Source organism: Anopheles stephensi, chromosome 2, assembly GCF_013141755.1.
Source record: "Anopheles stephensi strain Indian chromosome 2, UCI_ANSTEP_V1.0, whole genome shotgun sequence".
NCBI classification, from domain to species: Eukaryota; Metazoa; Arthropoda; class Insecta; order Diptera; family Culicidae; genus Anopheles; species Anopheles stephensi.
This window is the reverse complement of record NC_050202.1, coordinates 79,888,384-79,910,746: the sequence shown is the minus strand read 5'-3', so window position 1 is coordinate 79,910,746 and position 22,363 is coordinate 79,888,384. Positions and strand designations below refer to the sequence as shown.

The following is a 22,363-nucleotide window of genomic DNA, read 5'->3' as shown; positions in this document are numbered from 1 at the left end:
CGGGTAAAATATGAAGATAAAAGTAATTATTTATCCACTCAACGTCCACTGTACGTTGAAAATGTTTTTATTATCGCCTGAATATCACAAAAAACGCACAACCCTCAACAGGAACATCATCCCGGATAATCCCATAGTGATTGCTTCACGGCAGACGCACCTTCGTACGCAGCGGGCAAACTCTTCAGCTCGACTTCTCTCACGTGGAGAAAGTGGATAAAACAAACATTTCACCGCACACCGCAAAACATTCGCGAGTGAACCACAGTACCGGGAACATCGGAACGATCCTCGCGTCCAGACCACGATCGCCGAAGAAGCGCCCGCAAAAGAAGTAACAAAGCTGAAGTAAGTAAAATACTGTTTTGTGTTTAAAAAATCGTGGTTGATCGTTGAGTGCTTTCAATAAGTGTGTGTGTGGTTTTGAGTGAAGCAGAAGAAATAATGCTGAGGGAGAAATTTATAGCAGGCCGGTGAAGTGCATACTTTATATGCGGTTATGCCGCGTATTGAAGCTTAATGTCATGCCCTTCCAATAAAGTTAAGGGCGACAGCAAGTTTAGCATGGTACAGCAGTGAAATTTATTGTCATCGCCGGAAGTGAAACGAAACGCGTTGTGCCATTGTGGAGCGTGCTTCCAAGCTCCCTAACTTTCCAATCGTGTAGCAATTCACTGTGTACTGAATCACTGTACATTCTATAGTCGTTTCGTCTAGGAACCTCATTTATGTACGTTCTTGTGCGCTAAAGTCCATCCTGACTTGATCTTCCACTTGACTTCGTTTCAGATTATCTATCGCTGACGTGCGTCATCGCTTCGCGCAAAAACAACAGTCCAACGGTACCGACATAACAGAGCGAAACCGTCCCCAACCGGTACTACAGGTCGCGGCAAAGAACGCGTTCTGCTTTACACGCTGTCTGCTCGCCCCGCTCGAACCGTTGGCCATTTTCATTCTCATCTTCCAGCGCTCCCAAGCAAGCGATGGCGATCGTCACCGTCCGTTCGTTGACTTTGCTGATGCTGCAGGCGGTCTTCCTGCAGGCGGTTCTCTCCCAAGACATACGTAAGTACGGGCCGGATAATCACGGCACCAGCTCATTATTGTTCCCCGTTCCTGTCCGAACGGCCAGCTCAGCTGTTTCCGGACCTGTCCACGGCTTCAGCGCACTAAAGCTTTCGACGGACGAGAGAGCACGATTACGAAATCAGATCCTCCGATGTGAAGAGACCGCTTCGCCCTGCGCGTGGTCGGAGCAACTTCACTTCTTCAGTGGTCTTCTTTTGTTGTCTTGTAGCAAAGAGTTCCACATCTGTTATTCACCACAATTCGCCAATTGCTTAACTTTCCTTTACGCGCGTTTTGTCGTTTCTTCCCCTTTTGCTCGCCCCGTTCGTTTTCGGTGGCCGAATGCGGGCTTGACGGAAAGAAGAGTTTTTTTATGAGCGCGCACCGTAATCATTGCGAATAGTAACGCTGAAACGATGATTGTTCGGTGAATGGGAAAAAAATATTGCCTGTGGATTGTATGCCATTTTGTTGTTGTCTTGCAGCGTACTATATGCACCGATGCGAAAGGGATGCGGCAGATGTGAACGATTGTCTGCGGTACGCTGCCAACAAGCTGGCGGGTTACATACGTCGTGGCATCCCGGAGATTGGTATCGTTGATGTGAGTATTTGGTATTTCTATTAGGATATAAGGACTCCAAATATGTAAAATGGGTTTACCTCTTCAAAAACTAGATAAAATACTCAAGAGAAGATGAGATGTAGACAAGAGCTTATCCTGATCACGACCTTAAGTAGGTTATGTTGGTTGTTCTAAGTGTGGCTATCTAAACCAGAACACCCCGTAACACCCTAGCAATTTCCAGCCTCAGTTGTCTCCTAGTTAATACAGTGTTTTCAATTATCACCTGTACAAAATCGCTTCATTGCGCAACGTGAACACAATTACCTTTCCTCGATAATTATACAACCCATCGGAATTATTCCACTAAAGCAAACACGTTCATCGCTCGTTCGATCAATCTAATCAAATCAATCGTGTCATTCTGGCTACCGACACTAGATAGCTTCCATTTGTCGCGAAACGCTGCCCACTCTCTGGTGACGTTTGAAATGGTGGAAGATTTTCCAGTTAATTGATTCATTTACATTGCCCACAGATGAAGTAGCTCGGCCGACCCGAGCGGTAAATCATTGCGCCTTTGTTCGTCATACTAGGTAGCAAGCTTTAACCAGTTAATGAGCGCCTATTAACATGTGGAGAGAAAGCTTTGTCGCGTTGATATATTGAAAAGTAATTAATGAAGTCAAAGGCACTTGACAAGTTTAATCACGCAACCAAGCGAACAAATGTGCGTCTTGGCGTTTCTCTGAAATGTTCTCCCTCGGTTTCACGGAGCAATGAGCGGTGCTTGGAATACAAAATGAATCGTTCTGATTCCCCAAATTCCCCTACGTAAGCTTCGGGTTAGTGGGTCAACAGGAGGAGCGCTTTGGAAGGCTGTTAGTTGTAGTACGTTGAACTTTGGACCTAATAAGCTTGATTTTTGCACCTTGTCGTTCCCGTTTGCCAGGTGGAGCCAGTGGTGGTGGATGAGATCAGCATCGCGCTCGGCAGCGGTCCGGACGGTTACCGTGCCAGCTTCCGTAATATCGAGGCGTACGGCGTGAGCAACCTGTCGATCGTGAACGTGCGCTCCGACATCGATTCGATGCAGTTTCAGATGACGATCGAGATTCCGAAAATCAAAGCCACGGCCCAATACCAATCGTCCGGTGTGTTGCTACTGATCCAGGCATCCGGTGCCGGTGAATACTGGGGAGAGTATGGTAGGTAGACGCTCGGTATTATTGAATCGTGTGTCTTCACGATTCTTATCGTACTGCTTTCAGAGGGCGTTAAGGCAAAGACCTACTTTAAGGCGACCCCGTACCAGGGTGACGATGGACAGACGTACCTAACGGTCGACCAGACCAAGATGGACTTTAGTGTGAAGGAGATCAAGATGGGCGTAGAGAACATCGCGAACCAGAACGCCATCATTCGTGAGTATGACGGGTTCGTCGTCGATGCGATCGATCAAGTCATTCGTTTTTTGTTGCTTTCTCCTGTCTGTTTGCCAGATGCCGCAATGAATCTGTTCATCAACACTAATGCCCAGGAGCTGCTGAAGGAGATGAAGCCCCAGTTACGGACGAAGCTGACGGAACATTTACACTCCTTCCTGCAGCAGCTGTTCGATCGCATTCCGGTGGAACAGTGGTTGGACTGAGAGCGAGTTTCTGTGTGTGTGTGTGTGCGAGAGAAGCAATGCTCATACACCTTTGTGCTAATATTTATTGTATTTTGTAGTTATACCAATCAACACGAACGAATAAATTGAATGTTCCGTGTCGCGAGTGACGCGATGACTGAGATTGACCGAGCCGTATAGCTTCACTTTTTCATTCGGAAATCGTTCCAGACCGTCAATCACTATGCCTGTCGGTGCTCTGGTTCGGTTTTACTGTCGTCAATAATATTGATTCGCTTAGCACACGGTTACGAGCTGCCGGTAACGCGGCCGTAAGTGGTAGATTATATAAAGGAAGGTCATGATGTGTGTGATTTTGCTTCCGTAAAGGGGCTCATTACATCGAGCGATTGAAAATGGTATGAAGGAGATCGCAAAAAATGATACAATTCATTCCTATTGCACCCAGGGTGGATGCGGCATCTTTGCTAACCTTTTGTTCTTGCTTTCGATGAGATCAAGTGTCAATTAGTGATCTTTAAGGAATTAATTATTGGTTATGTTTCAGGAACTTCAAAATGATTAAAAAGTACAATAAGCTATTTTTTCCTACCTATAAAAAACTATCCAGTAGAACCTTCACAATCAAAATAATGTATACGACTCCTTTCTAATCTAACCTCACCCTCGAACTCTCGCTTTGTGCAGTCATCAATCATTGCAAAATGCAAACAGTGTGTGGAGAAATCAATCAGCAGATATAAATATTCAACACCATTCTCCGACGCAAGATTCATCTTTATTTAGAAGGAAAAACAACGAGTTTCAACTGGATCCCGAACTGCTAGACGCAAGCAACAATTTGCCTAATCGTAGCTACGTTGCCCCGAACGGGCGTGTTGATTAATGCCTGCGCTCGGCCAGCATCACGACCGGTGCTGGAGGATGACCGTCGGACGCGCAACGTACGTTTCCAGCCCCGGTCGTGAAGGTCAAAATGGCGCCGATTTTTGTGTTTTTGCATTCCATCTTCTTCCAAAAAAAAAACTCTTCCGATATGGGTAATTAGCTTATTAATTTTTGTGCTACCGGATTCTAAACAGTGCAAATGGAGTTGAGAACCGAAGTCGTGACGTCAACCAATGCCCAAAACAGTGCTACAAAATGAACCCAACCGGTCGGTCGGTAAACACTTCAGCTTCTGTTTGTTTACCATCCGCGGTCGAAAACGATGCTACATCATCGCGGAGATTCTAAATGAAACGCATTGGAAGATCAAACAGTACAGGTGTACACGCTGGCTTTCGATTTTTACGACTCATCCGTCGTTCACTTGATAGGCCAAAATTCTGTTTTAAGATTTGAACAAGCGAATCGTGTGCAGTCACATCTTGTTTAGTAGCGAAACAGCTAAAACCCCTCACTGATCGTTCGTCCGTAATTGTTGATGCATAGTTATGCTAATAAGTAGGAGGTTTGAGCTTCTCTCGTAATGGCGGTGCATTGGAGTGCCAAGGGTTAAGTATAGCGATGCAATGCAATCATGACTTTGGAGTATGGCAGATAGTTTATAGAAAACAAACTTGTCTTCAAATGAGCTTCCTCGATTGATTTGAGGTCTAATTTTGAAAAGGTTCTCTTCAGATCCTTTCCAAACAGTTGCTCCTTCTCGTACTACTGTTGCTTAACACTACGCCTTCCGACAGTTTAATTCATTCTGACACGGAAGACATTTAGAAATGGTGTCATTCGGTTCCGTGTCACGTACCTTAAAGGTGGCCACCGTTCGCATCCCAGCTAGCGGATGCAACACTGCAACCTACTGGAATGTGACGTACGATCAGCACGATCTCGCTGTCGGTAGCACACCTGCAAACCCGGTCCAGAACCCAGAATCACAACCTCACTGGCAGCATTACTCAGCCACCGTAATGTATTCCGAAAACGCAACTACCGATCACTCGATCGTTCGGTCGGACGGACGCAGAATATCCTAAACCGAGCGCCAGCATTCGACTCGTGTCATCCGATTGGTGTCACCATCGCTTCATCGCTCCCTCCCAAAGCCTCCACCAACATCCTCCCGCCCCCCCCCCCCCCCGTCCCCTTATTCCTCCGCTATGCTCGTGTGCAGTATGTGTCGATAGGCCGCCAACCAGCAGCAGCTTGTTCTCAGGCCCATCTCCCCCTTGCTGCAGCCGGTGCAGGGTTCAAGAGAGAGAGAGAAAAAAAAACGAAAGACTGCACGCCGCACGAAGCCACGAACCCTCAGCTGTTGTTGGGGTGTGTGTTGGGGGTTTTTTGTTTTTTTTTCTTCAACCAGTGCTGCCTGCACTGATTGGCCTGCACGGTTGTCTCGCTCCGACTCCGGCTGCCCTTGCCACGGTATATAAAACTTATGTTGTCGATTGCCACATCCAGTCGATCGCTGAAATTCTCACCATCGTTCCGTTTCGGGCATTCGGACATTCATTTGCAAAAACGTCACCGAACCGTACGGACACGGCCAAGCGGCGGATCCGTCACCAAAAACCATCCTGCACCGCAACCTGGGTGAAGTGAAGTTTGCCGAGTGGAGAGCTTGCGTGCCTGTGTCCCTGTGTGTTTGTGTGTGTGTGTGTGTGTGTGTAGTTGTGCGTGTACATTTGTTTTGCTTATTTTGGTTGGTTGCTTTCGTTGGCTGGCGTGTTTCGGGTGTTTGGAGTTCACTTTATCGGTGTCAGTCGTTTTGTTTGCGAGGTGCCGAACGGTGTGACTCGATGCAGACGCTACCCCTGTCCGTAACGCAGTAACGCTGTCCCAGCAGCATTCCCTCTCTAATCCTAGGCCCGTGCCGTAGGGTTAATCGTTGATCACCGTTCGCACTACTGGTGATTATTGCGCGATCCGTGTTCGAGTGCGGTTACCAAGTTTTCCACGCAGTTGCATTCGTGTCATCCAGGCTACCACAAGTGCTGTTCTCTGAGTGTGTGTGGCAAGAACGCGAGGAAAAACCGGCCCGAGATCGTACACCGAACCGATAGCTTTGACTCTTCTCGACAGGTAAGATTGGATGGGATTAGCACGAGTAGCTTTAATGATCAACTTTGCACACAAATTTTCGCGCGGACTCAAACTGTCCCTCTGCCATGGGACGCATGCTGTCGGACAGCCGCCCCCATTAGATGGCGTTTAGAGGGAGGCTTTGCGGCGACGTGCAGTCGCAAGACGAAAACGAGCATCAGTTGCATCAACTTCGCGCGAAGCCTGGCGCGTGCACCTGCACCTGTTTCGGTGCGTTCCAAGGCGAACCGGTGCGAATTTTCGCGTTCCATTGCGGCGTTTGATCGATTCTCGGGCTGTGCTGCGGTTGGGCCGTTCGGTGGTGCTGGGTGATTGCCGCCTGGCTTGCGACGGCCGAGATAGCGAAACGCTGGGACGGAACGAGCTTTATGCTGCACGGTGCCGTTGAAAGGGTTGCTGTTTTGGGGTTGCGAAACTCGGCCACCGGAATGATTGGTGCGTCCGATACACGGGTTTCGCTCTCCGGTGGAGGCGCGAGGTGGCTTGTGACTTGAAAGTGAGTGAGTGGACGGATTGGGGATTCTACTTGCTATCTGAGCGACCCCGTGAGCTGGCTTTATGAAGAAATAATGTAATGTGTTTGAGAAGTGCATTTTTTGGGAAACACCTAAAGCAAAACTTAATTTTATTTGCTGTACTAAATACTTCAGGCAATTACAAAAATGCTATAAAAAAGCACTAAAAACCCACAAACTATACGAAAGTATAGGAAGATCGTATCAAGCAAAAGCTTGAAACAGATTTCATCTTGCCCCTCAAGGATAATATTCTTCGTTTATCATTCCGGGTGTGCAAACAGATGTTTTCTTCAATGTTTCTTTTTTTTCGCATCGACATTTGAAACCAAACCCGTCCGAATCTCTGCGGCAGGGAAATTTCAATGACCCGCTTTAACATTACCACATCACATTCAAAGCAGCATCGCATCACCCAACCATACTAAGCCACCCGGTCGCTTGCTCAAGCTGTTTTGTCTATTTTCGCCACATTTCCCTAGCGGAAACTCGGAAGGTCAGCTCATCGAACTGGGGGTTTACCGTCGTTCCAATAGGCCCGATTGCAAACATCAACTCGATCATCATCATCATCATCATCATCACCATCTACGATACGGCGCCCGGTTGCTTTGAAAGGGAAGAAAAATCCGAAAGCCACCGGTACCTGCCGGGTTGCTGTATAAATCGATCCCAAGAGCCGGTTTAACAAATTCGTGGCGTGACCTTCCCCGCGCAGAGTGTTTGAGCGTATCGGGCAGACGCAGGTCCAGCAGGTACCTCCAAAAACTGTAAACCGCTCGGTGTGGTAAAAGGGGAGTCAAAAACACGCAACGTTTTTCCTCCGGTACGGTATTGGAAGCGCAAGATTCAAGATCACTAGGCGACACCTAAAAACTGCATTTTCAAGGTTACCGATAAACGCGGTATTCGGTGGGTTTCGCACGACAAAACAGCCCAAAACCGTGCGCCCGCGTTGGAGGAGGGAATGCACATGCAGCCGACTGGGGTGCATTTTGGTGCTTGGAGGGAAGACACGTGCGTCCACGATGGGATGATGAAACGGTTTGTGGTGGGGAAAGGAGTGATGGGTGGGCCGTGGCACGAGGTAACAGTGTTGATAAACGACACCGAAAGCGATAAATCGATGTAGCAATCCGGAGTCAAAAATGTAAAGAAGAAAAGAGAGAGAGAGAGGGAAAGAGAGAAAGAGAGTTGATGCCCAAACAAACTTAAGCCAAACGGTTTTCCAAGGCCTAGTGAATTGGGCTTTTCTTCAAGCCTTTCTCACTCTCTCTCTCTCTCTCTCTCTCTTTCTTTCTTTCTCTGTTTTCATGATCAAAGGCACTCTGCCTTTCTTTTTCTTTCAGGCTGACTTGTGCTCCAATCACTTCTTCAACATATGATATTCGGCATGGGGCTTACCTATCAAAACCGGTTGCATCTCGATTTACTAACTGCAAGCCGTTTTCGAAAGGTTTTCAGCCATCAATTTTGGTTGTCTGGCAAAAAACAAAAACAAAATTGCAATTGCTTTTGTCTTTTTTTCTTTAAGTGCAGTTATTAATGAAAAACATGCTATAAAAATCGCACTTTAGCCATTTTTATGGATATGCTTTTGGCTTGGGATGACCCGGTGGATTAGTGGTAGTGACGTCAGTTGCTGACATGAAAAGACTGACGTCAAAGCCCATCCAGCGCTGGACTTCTCAAAAATTGTGAAGACATCCTGTTGCTCAGCTGTTGCTTGAAACAGTGTAACTTCAGGTACAATTGCTTTAACTTTCAGCCGCTTGGAGAGCACCAGAACCGGATTAACCGAGGTAAGCTATCGAGCACCAATCGCTCCCAATTTCTATAAGAACGGAACGATCAGCTCGACACTCGACTTACCTTGAAGCTGGCAGTACGTTCTGCTGGCAACGATCAACTGTCGTCGTTTACCGATCTTCTGATGCAATCTCCTCCGTCCGTTCTTTACCGTTCTTTATCTACCCCGAACCTGTTCCTTCAGCTTCGTGGTCCTTCTTTCCTCACCAACGCCGGTTGGTAGGAAACGACTAACTTTCGGTTTCGTCACAGCAGCACCACCAGTACAGCAGCTCGTATCGATTTCTAGCACGGTGCGATGGCACCGACCCTATGCTTCAAATGTACCGCCTTCGAACCTTGAAACAGTACATGACTTCAACATCCGCCAGTCGGGTTGGGCGAGCGGTGTGCGGTTTGCCAGCATCTCTGTGACACACGAATGCCGGCCGTTGGTTCGGTGCTCGAACCGACCGAACCGAGATGGTGCAACCGTGGTGGTTTTGCAAAATGTGAGGTTTTGTTTTACTTCTTTGGGTAACGCTATCGAGCGACCCCTCGCGCTAGCTGCACCTTGATATTTACTGTATACGGTGTGATGAACGAGAGATCCGGAGGAAATTTTGTTTCGTAGAAGTTATAATGCTGATCAGATAGAAACAACCAACCAGCTGCGAGTGATCAAGTGTGGATATCGTCTCCGCTTTGAAGGCCGTTAAAGGGTCACTACATTCTTATAACATTATTTATTTGAAAGTTTTATGTTACAGCAAGTTAGAGCGTAACAATTCAATAACAAAGAAGCATAGATGGTGTTTGCTAGAATGCTACGGTCGCAATCCTCCAACAAAGGAAGATACCATCAATACGTTCAGATACTTAGAATGCCATAAATTACCATTCTAATAATCCAGTCTTGCTATTTCGCTATCATCCTTGAACTCTCCGTTGCAAACACTCCCAGCCCGTGGTACAAAGTTCGCAGGATAATTACTCGTACTCGCTGCAAGAAAGTAATCCAGTTTGGCATAATTGTCCGATCAATGTCAAGTTTCTGCGCAAAAATCACCACCCTGCAAGAAGGATCAAGAACCCGTTTGTGCGCCTCGTACCGTAATAGATTAGATTAGACACAGAAAACCACTTTCCCATTCGATCGATCGTGGCAATCGGGAGGGGGGAGCGCACACCAGAACCTGTCCACTAATTATCCGCCCCCTTGCGTATCATTTGAAGAAAATTAACCCTTTGAAAAGAACGGCTCACTCCCCCATTCTCGCCCTTCAAAGCCTGTCGATTGGCTTTGTTTTTCCTTCCCACACGCTGACTCACACGTTCCCATTTTCGGAACAGCAATTAGAAGAAGTGTATGGTTTTAAAAATAACCATGAAGCAAGCTAACTAAAGCAAGAGTTCGTTTTACACTCGATCGCTTACCCGTGTGGTTGCAATTAATACAATTAAGCGTAAGTATAATACAAAAATGAGAACACTAACTGCAGTAGCAGTAACCTAATGACCGGGGCGGATTACTGCACCCGAGCTTTCGGTGCGTGCTAACGATGGCGCTCGTTTCGACGGAAACTGACGTAAAGCGGTGGAGGTTAAGTTTAAGGGGTTAAGTACCCTGCGAGACAAACTCCATTGTGGCAGAGCCGTCATTGACCCCCATCGATTAGGGGGGGCCTGTGACCTTCTGCTAGGCTCGGAGAAGCTCCGGAAGCGACCACGTTCGTAGGGCAAAACAAATGGAAGAGGTTGACATTAATTGAGGAGATTAACCATTGCACAGAGGTGACAGTGATTAGAGAGTTGTTAAGGCTTTAACGAGTTATCATTTGGGCTGTAAAATTAGTTGCATCAACTCAATGTAGCTGCTGTGACTTATGTGGTTACAGATTTTAGGTCATCTTTAATGTCTCAGCTACTTGGCTATAATTTTTAACTTCAGTATCGCAATCGAGCAAATAATTAATGCTCTTATTCAATCCTTACTCTACTCCTTCTCGTTAGAACAAACACATCATGAACAAACTCAACACTTCGTGGCTGCTGGTGGCCCTGGTAGCACTCGGTGCAACCGCTGAGGCAGTCGATCTCCGTAAGTATTACGCCCGGCTACCATATTCGTACCGTAGCACACTTACCCACCGGCTGATCCTTGTCGCTCTGTGTTCCCCCCTTTAGCCGAGTATCTGCACGTTTGCCATCGCGAGGACCCCAAGCTGACCGAATGCATGAAGGAATCGATCGAAACGCTTCGACCGTACCTGGCCCGAGGCATCCCCGAGCTAGACATTCCCTCGATCGATCCGATCCATCTGGGCGACCTGATCGTGGCGGAAAGTGTGCCCGGCCAGGGCGTCAGTATCTCGGCGAAGGACATCAAGGCGTACGGTCCGTCGAACTTTAAGCTAAAAAAGCTCAAGTAAGTCTAGCAGAAAGCGTTCGATTGGATTTACTGTGGCAGCTAACGTGACACGATCATTTTCGTCTCTTTTCATAGTGTGATTGAGTACGGAAAGATCTACTCGTTCGAGTTGGAGCTGCCGCATCTCTACGTCGAGGGACGGTACGTTGTGGATGGAAGGATTCTGCTGCTGCCCGTGAAAGGGTCGGGCAAGTTTACTGGAAACTTTAGTAAGTAGAATCTTCCACGTGACCATCAGCACAACCGGTGTTTTCAACGATTGCTTTCCTTGTACAGCTCAAGGTATCGGCAGTGTGCGCATCAAGGGTGATCGGAAGCGCATCAACGGTAAGGATCATCTGTCCCTCAACAAGCTTGACATCAAAATTCGCGTCTCCGATGGTCGGTTGAAGCTGGAAAACCTGTTCGGTGGTGATCGTGTACTAGGCAAGTCTAGCTAACCGGGATTGAGCCGTGTCAAAAGAACACTCGCTAAAACATTGATTTTCTTTTCGTCTGCTTGCAGGAGAAATCATTAACGAAACCATCAACCAGAACTTTAACCTGCTCAGCACCGAGCTCATTCCGCTGATCGAGAAAGCGCTGCAGCGGATATTCAAGCGGACGGGCAACAAAATTCTCGAACGCTTCCCCGAGGAGGTGTTGTTTCCCTAGGCAGGGAAAACGGGCCCGGGAAAACAACTCTTATTTGTGATTAGCTTCTGTTTAAGGGTGTATCGTTTAGTGTTCGTTTTAATTTTTATCAACAACATTTGCGCTGGATTAACTGTATCTTTTCTATGCTCTTACACTACGTCACTTTTTTTTCCCCATCTGTGCTTGCGGGTTTCGAACGAATGAAGCATACGCTTAATGCACCGCTGTATCAATAACGTGGAAGCAAGCTTTCATTTAAACGGAACGTTCGTAAGATGCAACGCAACGCAGCAAATCGCACAATGATGGTACACAATTTTACGTCCTGTACATAGTAAGCTTAGTCAAATCTGGATACGAATTGGATCGAAATGGTTGGTGACAAAATCGTAGTTGTGGTTTTAATAAAGAAAAATGTTTCTGTCTTTGATCCAAACAACCAAATGGAATTTTTGAAGTTGCTTTTTCGATGACAATAGTAAAACATGCACTTTTTCCCCGTAATAAACGTAGATTTTTTTTTATCCTTACTCATCGTTTGATTTTGCTCACAATTCAAGAAAGAAATGCTGGGTATTGATTCGTTCCATGAAAAAACTTGACCGAAGTTCTACATGTGGTATGTGTAGGTAAAATTAATATAATTTTTTTATAGTAACACTCTCTTTTTATTTACATTCTTAAATCATTTTCAACCCATGTGCAATTTTGCATAAGGAACCGCATAAAAAATTACGCTATCTTGTCCAACGACTGCTCTCACCTTACTTTATGGCATGCTGAAGCAATCCCATAACACATTTTATAGCAAGCTTTGCTATAACGCGTGTTTGCTATACGCTATACGTTGAGCTTTTGAAATTAAGCTTGAAATAATCCGTTACATTTAACGCGTATGATTTCCATGCTGTCAGGGTTCAGCAACTTTAAACTGTACATTAAAATTAACTAACTGTACATGAAACTGGATTTTCTGGATTTTCTTGTAATTTTAACTAGTTGGTTTTTTAAAAAGAAGCTCAGTAACAATTGAACTGTTGAAAAACATTTATTGAAGAGCTCCTGAAATAATATGTTTTCTTTTAATATAAATAAAGTTGCAACTACTTGATCATCGGTTTACTTTGGTACACGGTAAAGCAACTAAAAAAAAACAAATGAATGATCATGAATCAAAATACTAGGAAAAAGTATTCTGATTACTTTTTCCATTACAATTCATCAGCACTGCGTGTGATCAATTACACCTCCACTAAGCTTTTGAAGCTTCTCGTTGCCACCTTTCTAAGGGCGTTATAATGTTCTGCTAGCACGCTGCACCATTATCCGTGCGATACCATTAATAGCATTTCCTGCTGCCGCACTCCCTTCTCCCTCAAGACACCTCGAGCATAAGCACGAAAGAAAGACCATTCCAGAAAGCAGCAACATAAAAAAGCATAACGCGTGACATAACGTCGCACGCACGCATGGACGCAATTCAATCATGCTTGGGACGAATTTTAAATTCCACACGAAACCGTTCCACACCACCATCGCATTCTCTGCACCGATCAACGAGCAAGCCCTATGATAATTCTTACTGTGTTGGATGAAAACGAAATGAACAGGAACAAAAACAACGCCACGAAAAAATATCTCACGTGAATACATCAAATTTAATTTGCAAACCAAAAGCGTACTGAGGCATGGCGAAATCAAACACGCCACGCCAACTGCAAACGGGCGGTAGATTAATTGTTCAACATCGCCAACTTAACACTTTGACTGTAACGTTTCAATTGACTGTGAGGGGAAAAAGGAGCAAAAACAAAAGTGTGATTTTAATCTCCTGCAGATGAATAGCACAGGAAACAAATAAACGGTTTGTTGTACCTGGAATGCCTTTAAGGTGCGGCGATGAAGAATCTGTTGGAGTGGTTTGTTGGTATTTAACTAATTACATCATTTGTTGATGGAATCTACCTGCATCATTTGGGTCTACTTTTTTTAAATTTTGATGCGCATTTGCCTATCGCTTACTGGAAATTGTGCTTGCGCTTTCAAACGAAATATATTTATTTTAAATTACTACAGTCAGTGTTTAATTCCTTAAAACAAATTATTAAATTTTCCTTAACTTAGTTAAGTAAATTCTTCCAAATATAAAAGCTTTTCAATGCGATAATAATGATTTTAAATAAATGATCTATTCATCCTCTTCATCATGACCATCATCTCTTCTCTTCGGCAAACCACCTCAACAACCCGGTCCGTTTGAACCTAACATCAACCACGCATGCCGATCTAATGTTTCCGATAGATTCATAAGATTTTTCGCATCTTTCCATCCGCACACAACGTCGGTTAATGATCATGTCCATGCTGGTGTTCACCTCTTGCTTCTCACGTGCTTTCCACTATGTCCGCCACACGCGGATTCGTCCGACGAATGATGGTCAGTAGGTGAATCCCCACAGCACTTCGCATCTCCCAGGTACTTCCCTTCGCACGCGCTCACACACACACACACACACTACCGGTCACTTTCGCTCTTTCTCTTTTCCCATTTTCTTCTTGAAGGTAAGACGAAAATTATGCAACACCCACAACGGCACCACCGGCGCGCAAAACTGGCAAACCCTCTCTCACTTATCACCGGCCACCTTCCTACGGCACGTTTCGTAAGCACTTATCGTCATTATCGGTCCCCCGGACGGCTGCTGCAGGTCGACTCCCCTGGCCTATGGAGCTTCTGGCAGCAGGCAATCAGCAGCCGGTGGGCAGGAAGGTGCCGTGTCGAGCTTTTCCAGCTTCCTTTGCACCGCTCCCAAAGAAAGTTCACCCACGGTCATGATGGCCGCATCGATGGTTCGATCATGATACTACCCAGCGATCATCCACGTTAGTTACCGCATCATCCAGCGGGTACTTCGTTTGTGGCCGAAGCCTGGCTGCTTGTTAATAAATCACAAGCCCGTCCAAAACTTAGCAGGAAGCACCCGTTCATGTTTGCTTCCCCAAAATAAAAATAACATCTCCAACCTCATTCCCGTTCGATGGTTCCCTTGGTTGAAGATCGTTTGTTTTCATGCGCATTTATGTATAGCTGAAAGTTCACTGCACGCTACCGATCGCGCTTGCATGGGATTGGGGTTGCGTGTGCACAAAAAGGCGTGCAAACGATCCACCCCAAAAACGAGACCAAAACTATTGGGGCTTTAGTGTTTTATTTAGCCCGCACGAGGAAGTGAATTATTATCAACCCGCGTTGCACAACGGTGTGGAGCGCGCGTGTGACGGGCGCGCGTGTGTGTGGTGTAGCGACGGGTGCTTATGTCTAATTATGGCTCGTCTAGCGTGCCACCGATGTAACCGATGCGGGGGCCATCTGTCTCTCCCTTCCATCGGTCCACCGGTGGTCTTAATCGCTTTTGCCAAATCCTTTTCGCCGGCTCGTGCTGGGGAGAAGACGATTGTGCCAAATCCATTGAGAAGGCTGCGAAAACTTCATACATTCATTAAATACAAAAACACGATTTTAGACTCACCAAATGGAATGATCGAGCTATGTAAGTGACAATAATAGTTCAAGCAATTCCAACAACTCAAGCTGGTTCCAGATCTCCTTCATCCAGCCAGTATTCTCGAGCAAAGTCCAACCATATTAACATTCCTTCGCACCCTTCCGAAAGGACAGCAACATCCAAGAGGCTCTCAAGCGTGCCTTTCAATTCTCCCCGGGACCCGAAGAACGGCTTATTTCCGCCCTTACATCCTCTCAGCGCGACTACTTTTACTCTCGTTTGAGGAACGCACGAAATATGTAAAAAGAAAAACATCGAAACAAAAGCCTCCAAAAGTAGGAAGAAGCTGACTCGATGTCGGGATTTTTCCACACAGCAATGGTAAATAAAAACAATCGCTTAAGAGTTTACGCGACGCTGTGGTGGGGGGAGGGAGGGCCTGCGTTGGTACCCACCACCATCCACCAGCACGCGTTCCTTTAGCGCTCCTTGCGGCCCGAAATTCCAGCTCGAAGCGCCGTGTGCGAAGCGACGAGCTCACTTTCCATTAATCGTACAGCCCTCGACCGCAGCGGACGGATCTGTCGATCGTCGTGCAGGATTGAGCAGTTGCAGTTGTTGCTGTTTGGTGATCGTAACCGTTCTTGCATCCATCCGCGTGCTTGGGTTCGTTGTCGGTGCGCTCGTTGAAATCATTCGTCAGTACATTCAGCTATCCAGTGCGAACCAGTGCTGCTGTATCTGGTGCTTTGAATCGTGCGAGTGTGAGTGCGAATGTGTGCGCGGCTTTGATCCGGTGCTGTATCCGTTGCGAAGTTCTACACTCGAAACTTCGGTGATTTGACCAGGCTCGTTTGCATCGTGGGCGCCCTCCTCCATATTGCGCCATTGCGAAACGGTGGTTGTGCGAAAAGTCGGCGAAACCGGCACCTGACACATTGCCAGTGTGACGAAATTCTCGATTCCTCTACTGCTGCTGCTACTACTGCTGGCTCAGTAAAGCTCCCGCCGTTAGTCGTTCGGTTCTAGCGCTCTTCAAGCGACAAGGGCCGCTCGTCAGTGCGATCGTATCGCAAGCAGGACGACATTTTTCGATTTTACGAAACCCACCGTACAACAAAAAGAACTTGCATCCTTAGGACGGGCTGCAGTCTCGCCGAACCAGTGCAGGCGTACGGAGTTCATTAGCTCGGGTTGTGCAAGCTGTACCCTCAACGTGTTGCAAAAGGGTCGCCCGCAATGGATCGTTCTGGAAGTGCATCGGGTCATTCTGACGGAGGCCATTCGAGGGTGACACGGTTACGTCCGAACATGGGCATCGGTTTGGCGACGGTCGCCGTGTTCGGTTTGCTGTCGGCGATCGTTTTCCACGTGGCTGAAGCGAAAGAGATCGTCATTAGGAATAAGGACGTGCCGCAGTATCAAGAGAAGCGTAAGTAATGCCGTTAAACAGTTGCTTTGCTTTTTAAATAAAGTGAGATTTACTAGTTAGAATACTAAAAAAAATCAACCTAACTCAGCCTAAATTTTAAAATAAAAATTAATATAAAAAATTCTACTTCTTACCCTAAATTCTCCCTATAAAACATCATCAAAAGCTAACCTTATACTCAACCTTTGTAAAGCTGCTGTCCTTAAAATTGAAATGACAAATAATTCACCGTAATATTATGGCTTTGTGAAGTGCACGTTAAAGCACGTAGGGTCGTTTAATTTCCAGTATTCTGTACACCTGAACAAAGCTCTCTAGACAATCCAGGATCTTTGCACCGTCCAGATTAACGCCCATACTTATTCTGGTGGCGATCACGAAACGGCAATTTTGACTAAAATAGATACTTGACATTCATACCTTTGAGCGGTTGCTCTTAACACGCGTCCGTTTCTAAACCGGCATACTAAACAGTGTCGTCTCACGAATGTTCACACAGTTCCCCAAAATAGCCCGGTGGTCCAACCAACCAGTACCGGGACACACCGGCCACACATGCCTACTCCACGCTGCTACTCCACACCATCCGAGTTGCGTCATTCCGAAAGGCCCGATGGGGGTATTTTTGCACGTTGCATACCGATCGATTTTTCGCATCCAAATTACAACCTGACAGGAGCAACCCCAACGCGTGGCATTGCATTTATGCGCTGCGTCACGGTTGCGTGGCGTGGATATGCGCATACGCGAAGAAATGACCATATCGAGCTACGACGGGTAAACGCCGGGCAAGAAGATTTATCGGTCAGTAAGCCAACCCCCCCCCGGTGGAGAAAGTAAACAGGCAATCCAAAGGAATATGAAAACCGAAGAAACAAACGTGGACGCGACTGCTTACGCTGCTGCGCTCCGTGTGTGTGTGTGTGATGTAATATGGCGGGGAGCGTTATGTAGGGAGGCGTGTGGGGATTGTTGTGATTTTGAACTTCAAAGTTTTATGGGACAAATGAGTCTTTGGCTGGGGTTTTTCGATTGTATAAAGACGAGATGCGGTGATTTCCTTAAAAATTTATGAGATGGTTGCTGTTTATTGTATATAGCTTTTCCTGGAAAGCAACTTGAGTAACTCAACTATAAAAATACATTTTTTCTTCATTTCCTCCATTTTCTCCATCCGTCTAGCTGAGTGGCTGCGAGTGTGTAAGCGAGCAAACCCGAACGAAGATGACTGCTTTAAGAAAATGTTCGAAGGAACCTTCCCGTACATTGCTAAGGGTACGTCCACCACGAAACCAGCGTGTAACGACCTCGACCTCCAAACGTTCCCGATTTATGTGTCTCTCCCATCTCACAGGTATCCCGGAAATCGGTGTTCAACCGTTCGATCCACTGCGGATAGAGTCTATCCAGGTGTCGCGTGGTTCCGGTGGCCTTACGCTCAGCGGTGGGTTCAAGAAGCTAAGCATCAAGGGACCATCGAACACGACCGTTCGTCGGGCGTTTCTCGACTTTGACAAGCAAGCGCTCAGCTTCGAGCTCGAGATTCCGAAGCTGCGCATCGATGCCAGCTACAACCTGAAGGGAAACGTCCTTCTGCTGCCACTGGTCGGCGACGGGGACGTAACGATGTCGCTGAAGAACGTCAAGACAACGGTCGTGACCAAGTTTGCCGTGCGCCCACTGCCGGAGGTACGTACACTATCATCTTTGTTCCCATTGCTACGATCACCTTCCGGGCTTTATTTAATTCCGTTCCGCCCTAACAATAGGATGCAATCTTTATCGAGGAAATGAAAGTGACCTTCCTTGTCGGCGGCATGCGCATACATCTGGACAACCTGTTCCAAGGGAATCAAGTGCTGGGGGCGTCGCTGAACCTGTTCCTCAACCAGAACGCGAACGAAGTCATCGCTGAGCTGCGGTCCGATCTTGAGCACGGGCTGGCCGACATCTTTACCGGGCTCTGGAACGAGCTGTTCAACAAGCTGCCATTGAAGCTGTGGATCGCTTAAGTGCAAGGACGTCGGTTGGCTAGGGTCCTGTGTAAATAGTAGCGAATAGTTTACCCGGCAAGCGTTCGGCCCGTTTTCTTAAGTCTAGACGTAACGCGAGGTGTTTACACGTGAACGTTCAAATAATAGTGATGTTAGTATAGGAACTGCTCACAATGCAGTAACCGTGTAGCTATGTAAGTTTTGTAAATAAGACAAAGTAAAATAAATTAATTCTCTGATATGTTCGTGTGTATTTATTGAAAGCGAATGAATAACGTGTTGAATAATCACATTTAGTATATCAACTATATCTGTATAACTTCTTTTTCCATAAAAGTCGTTCATTTATTTTATAAACTTAAATCAAATGTGATACACTTGAACAAACTTAATGATATAAAATTTCCCAACTTAACAAACAATTAATAACTTCCTTTTGAATGATTGCTATCAAACCCCTTGTTTGGACGGCTTAAGTGAGATGATTGTTTTGGCATTAACGAGCGAAGCGTACATTTAAGCCTCATTTAAAATATGCTACAAATTGAACTATGGTTAAAATGAATACACAAACCAGACTAGAAAATCAACATAAATATAAAAAAGACGATGTTTCGATATTTTTGCGTACACAAACATGGGACTTTTAACATCTTTTATATCTTACAACTATAATTAATTTATGTTTAATCATAAATTTTCACTCTTTTGCCTTTGCTTGAATGTGAAATTATGTATATTTATACAAAAAAAAACAATAGCGAACCTACGCCAATTGCAGAAGGCGCGAGATTAAAAATACGTTAAAAGATCCGTTCGAATTCAAATAATGAAGTTTCCCAGGCTACAACCCTGGCGTTATGAGCGTTGCATACTCACCGGCGCTTCATAGTATTTTGAGCGTTTCACCCTCAGCTGAAAGCTGCTTAATGCGTTTCATGGTATTTTCATTGTATTTATTCAGCTTTTTCAGTATGCATCGTATTTTTCAGGCATGACTACCCAGCTCTACGTAAGTTGATGTTTATCTTCTAGATAAATTTCGAAATTCCTCGCATCACGTTCAGAGCAACGTTGAGCTGTCGGGTGTGGTTTTTAAATCAAGCGTAAACAGCGCTGAAGCCGAAAGCACTTTACCCAAGTTTTGCAAACCAAATACACCTGTTTCTGCATACCTTCCCGCCAGAGAGATACACACATTTAGTCTAAGCAAACGATGCGCGAGAATTACAGTGCAGTGCAAGAAAAGACACCATCAGAAAGATTTTTCTTGAATTATTTTATTATTTTAAAAATAAATAAGTAATTACCGATCAACTGGTTCCAGTTCAAATCAAAGGTTACAGCACGATGCCATAATCATACAGCCAGCAATAAAACATACATCACTGGCGGAATGATGATCGTTTATTGCCTCTCGTGCCTCTGGAACAGGACCACATGCTAACCGCACCGTTCATCAACGGCTCCAACACCGAAGGCTCGATCGCCGTGAGTCGAACGGTCAGAGGATCATATGAACGGTGAGGCTCGACATTGAACTTTATTGATGGCGAATGCACAATTAGAAAACCGCCGGCATCACGTTCTGCGAGCTTTTCGCCCACCTTGGTCACCGTGCCGGGCCGGGCGAGGAAGGTAGAAAGATTAAAAATAAAACATCAATCCAACGACTCACGCCCGCCACTCGAGACAGGTGCGAACGTCATGTGCTGAGCCTCTAAGGGGCCAAACTAGTATCACTGCAAACAAAATAACTTTTTTTGCGTGTCCAGCGTGAAGCCGGGTGTCTAAAGTGTTCCACACAAAGTAGCGAAGGATCGTCTCGAGCAGGTGCGATCAGCACGAGGCGTACATTAGTGCGATCCACTCAGGCTAGGCAAAAGAAGGCAAAGGCTTTCAATCCTTGAACACAGTGAAAGACTATAATTTATTAATTGATCTGATAATGAACAATTCACTAGAATAGAAAAAAAGCAATCAGAACTAATGCCTGTTTCATGCACACATCCAACTAACAACTAATGACCTTTTATTCGGTCCTATTCTACTGCTAGGAGAATGCGACATTCAATGCACACACTGCACACATGATAGGATCAAAATTCCACCAGCACGTGCCACGATCAGCGCCCGAGGTCCTTCTGCAAGATTAATGTGAGCAAAATCAATGCCTTCCGATCACGGCGGAAAGGGTCACAGTCGTGTCACGAATAGATCCCTCAGCGGGGTTGGCACGACAAGCTGCACCGGTACGCTGTGGGGCAGGAACGTAAACTCAATCACGCTCTTTCACTGCTTATTTATTTCGCTTCCTTCTTGCACATTAATCGTAGCCAACGAACCTTAGCGCACGATTGCACTGTGTAACGCTTCAGTTGGGGAGCGGTTTTTTTTTTATTCTGCTCTGCTTGATGCGTTTTAGATGCGCTCTTTGACAACCTGCCAGTGGACAGGAGGTGCCTTTGCCACGAGGAAGCATAAGCGACATTAGCATGCATAATCAGCCGTACCGTGTCATTGAATTAGGAAGTAGAGCAATAATTCTTTATCTGCGATGAGAACTGCATATCAGATTAGAAAATTGGCAGACGTTGTATTCTTGTATTAGTAATGCAGCTGCTTTTATACTGTACTTACTTTAATATTCACACATAGATGGCGCTTATTAAATTGCTATCTCTCGATCACCTTATCAGAAATATTGCAAAACAACAAGTTTACAGTTCGCTTGGACTAAATTTATAGATCCAACGTACGAATTGTAGTCAGGACGCATCCTACACTTTCAAGTTATGTCATTCAATCTAGTACATAGGAAGGTCATGGATCGATTCAGTCGGACAGGCCCCTTAGATACAAGGATATACCATTCGACTAGGTGCCACTGTGCTATTATAACACAGCAAGCCTATTTTAAGCTTATTAAACACATTAAAAAAAACGCTTTTAAAACAGACCAAAACGAAAGTTTAAGTTGAATCGAGCTAAACAATCAGTTGGTCCAAAAAAAAGAAACGATTCAGTGTTTCGCACTCACAATGCAAAATTTTCCACCTCAATCCCACTCCTGCTCTAAAAATCCACCTCTACCATCAGCCACTCATTCCAATTTAACTCCACACACACATACACTACCATTCCACAATTCGTCTGGTACAATGATACGCATGCTCTAGCGCTCTAGCGCAACCTTGGCTCGCACGATTCTCTGCAGCCTTCACACCACTTATCAGCAGCGAGCCGGCCCGCGGCATCTGGATAACCATGCCCGTAACGCTACAGGAAAGAAAGAAAAACAACAGAACAGAACAGTTTCTGAAATCAGTTCTGAACCATTCATTTGATTCGATTTCGCGCGGAAAGGGAGAGAAAAAGGGAGCAATAGAAGAAGCAAAAAAGTCTCATCCGGTTTCCATCACGCTTGTCAACCGATTTCAGCTAGATGATGATGGTACGGCGAACAGAACCTAGCTACCTCGCTTGCAGTAGCCTTTTTGGCGGTCATGGTGCAACACTAACAAGGACATAATGGTTGCCGGTTAGTTATAGTGTAGGGTTTAGTTTCCGATTAAGAAAAAAACTAATCGACGTTGGATATGATCGTGGTCGTGGCCTTTTAACTGGCGGTTGGATAAATTCAAGATCAGCTAACTCCATTCAAATCAGTTCGTTCTTAGTTGTGACCCCCAACCCATACCCGAAAGGGCGTGTCAAAATGTAAGGACGCCGTAAAATAAGAATGAACTC

General features: G+C 45.7%; 2 protein-coding genes across 3 annotated transcripts; both read left to right on the top strand.

Annotated features, from left to right (window-relative positions):
* Positions 1-205: 205 nt before the first annotated feature.
* Positions 206-3,440, top strand: LOC118505478 (protein takeout). Of its 2 annotated transcripts, XM_036041292.1 has the most exons (6): positions 206-348; positions 790-1,068; positions 1,557-1,675; positions 2,589-2,844; positions 2,908-3,060; positions 3,139-3,440. In XM_036041292.1, the coding sequence occupies exons 2-6, from the start codon at positions 987-989 to the stop codon at positions 3,285-3,287; spliced, it is 759 nt and encodes a 252-aa protein (XP_035897185.1). In that variant the 5' UTR covers positions 206-348; positions 790-986; the 3' UTR covers positions 3,288-3,440. The 2 variants fall into 2 exon arrangements, with proteins under 2 accessions (XP_035897185.1, XP_035897184.1); XM_036041291.1 differs by having other exon boundaries at positions 2,908-3,440.
* A 2,180-nt stretch (positions 3,441-5,620) lies between these two features.
* On the top strand, positions 5,621-18,845 carry LOC118502473. The gene is made up of 10 exons (XM_036034705.1): positions 5,621-6,290; positions 10,628-10,715; positions 10,802-11,042; positions 11,121-11,254; positions 11,322-11,471; positions 11,551-11,696; positions 16,376-16,619; positions 17,802-17,894; positions 17,974-18,308; positions 18,389-18,845. The coding sequence occupies exons 2-10, from the start codon at positions 10,640-10,642 to the stop codon at positions 18,629-18,631; spliced, it is 1,662 nt and encodes a 553-aa protein (XP_035890598.1). The 5' UTR covers positions 5,621-6,290; positions 10,628-10,639; the 3' UTR covers positions 18,632-18,845.
* The last annotated feature ends 3,518 nt before the right edge of the window (positions 18,846-22,363 follow it).

What these genes read in the sequence shown, in the direction of transcription:
- LOC118505478 (XM_036041291.1), top strand. Translation starts at nt 987, where the DNA reads ATGGCGATCGTCACCGTCCGTTCGTTGACTTTGCTGATGCTGCAGGCG. An exon ending in CGGAGATTGGTATCGTTGAT is followed by an intron (nt 1,676 to 2,588) that starts GTGAGTATTTGG and finishes CCCGTTTGCCAG; the next exon opens with GTGGAGCCAGTGGTGGTGGA. An exon ending in TGAATACTGGGGAGAGTATG is followed by an intron (nt 2,845 to 2,907) that starts GTAGGTAGACGC and finishes TACTGCTTTCAG; the next exon opens with AGGGCGTTAAGGCAAAGACC.
- LOC118502473 (XM_036034705.1), top strand. Translation starts at nt 10,640, where the DNA reads ATGAACAAACTCAACACTTCGTGGCTGCTGGTGGCCCTGGTAGCACTC. An exon ending in CCGAGGAGGTGTTGTTTCCC is followed by an intron (nt 11,697 to 16,375) that starts TAGGCAGGGAAA and finishes GGAGTTCATTAG; the next exon opens with CTCGGGTTGTGCAAGCTGTA. An exon ending in GCCGCAGTATCAAGAGAAGC is followed by an intron (nt 16,620 to 17,801) that starts GTAAGTAATGCC and finishes CCATCCGTCTAG; the next exon opens with CTGAGTGGCTGCGAGTGTGT.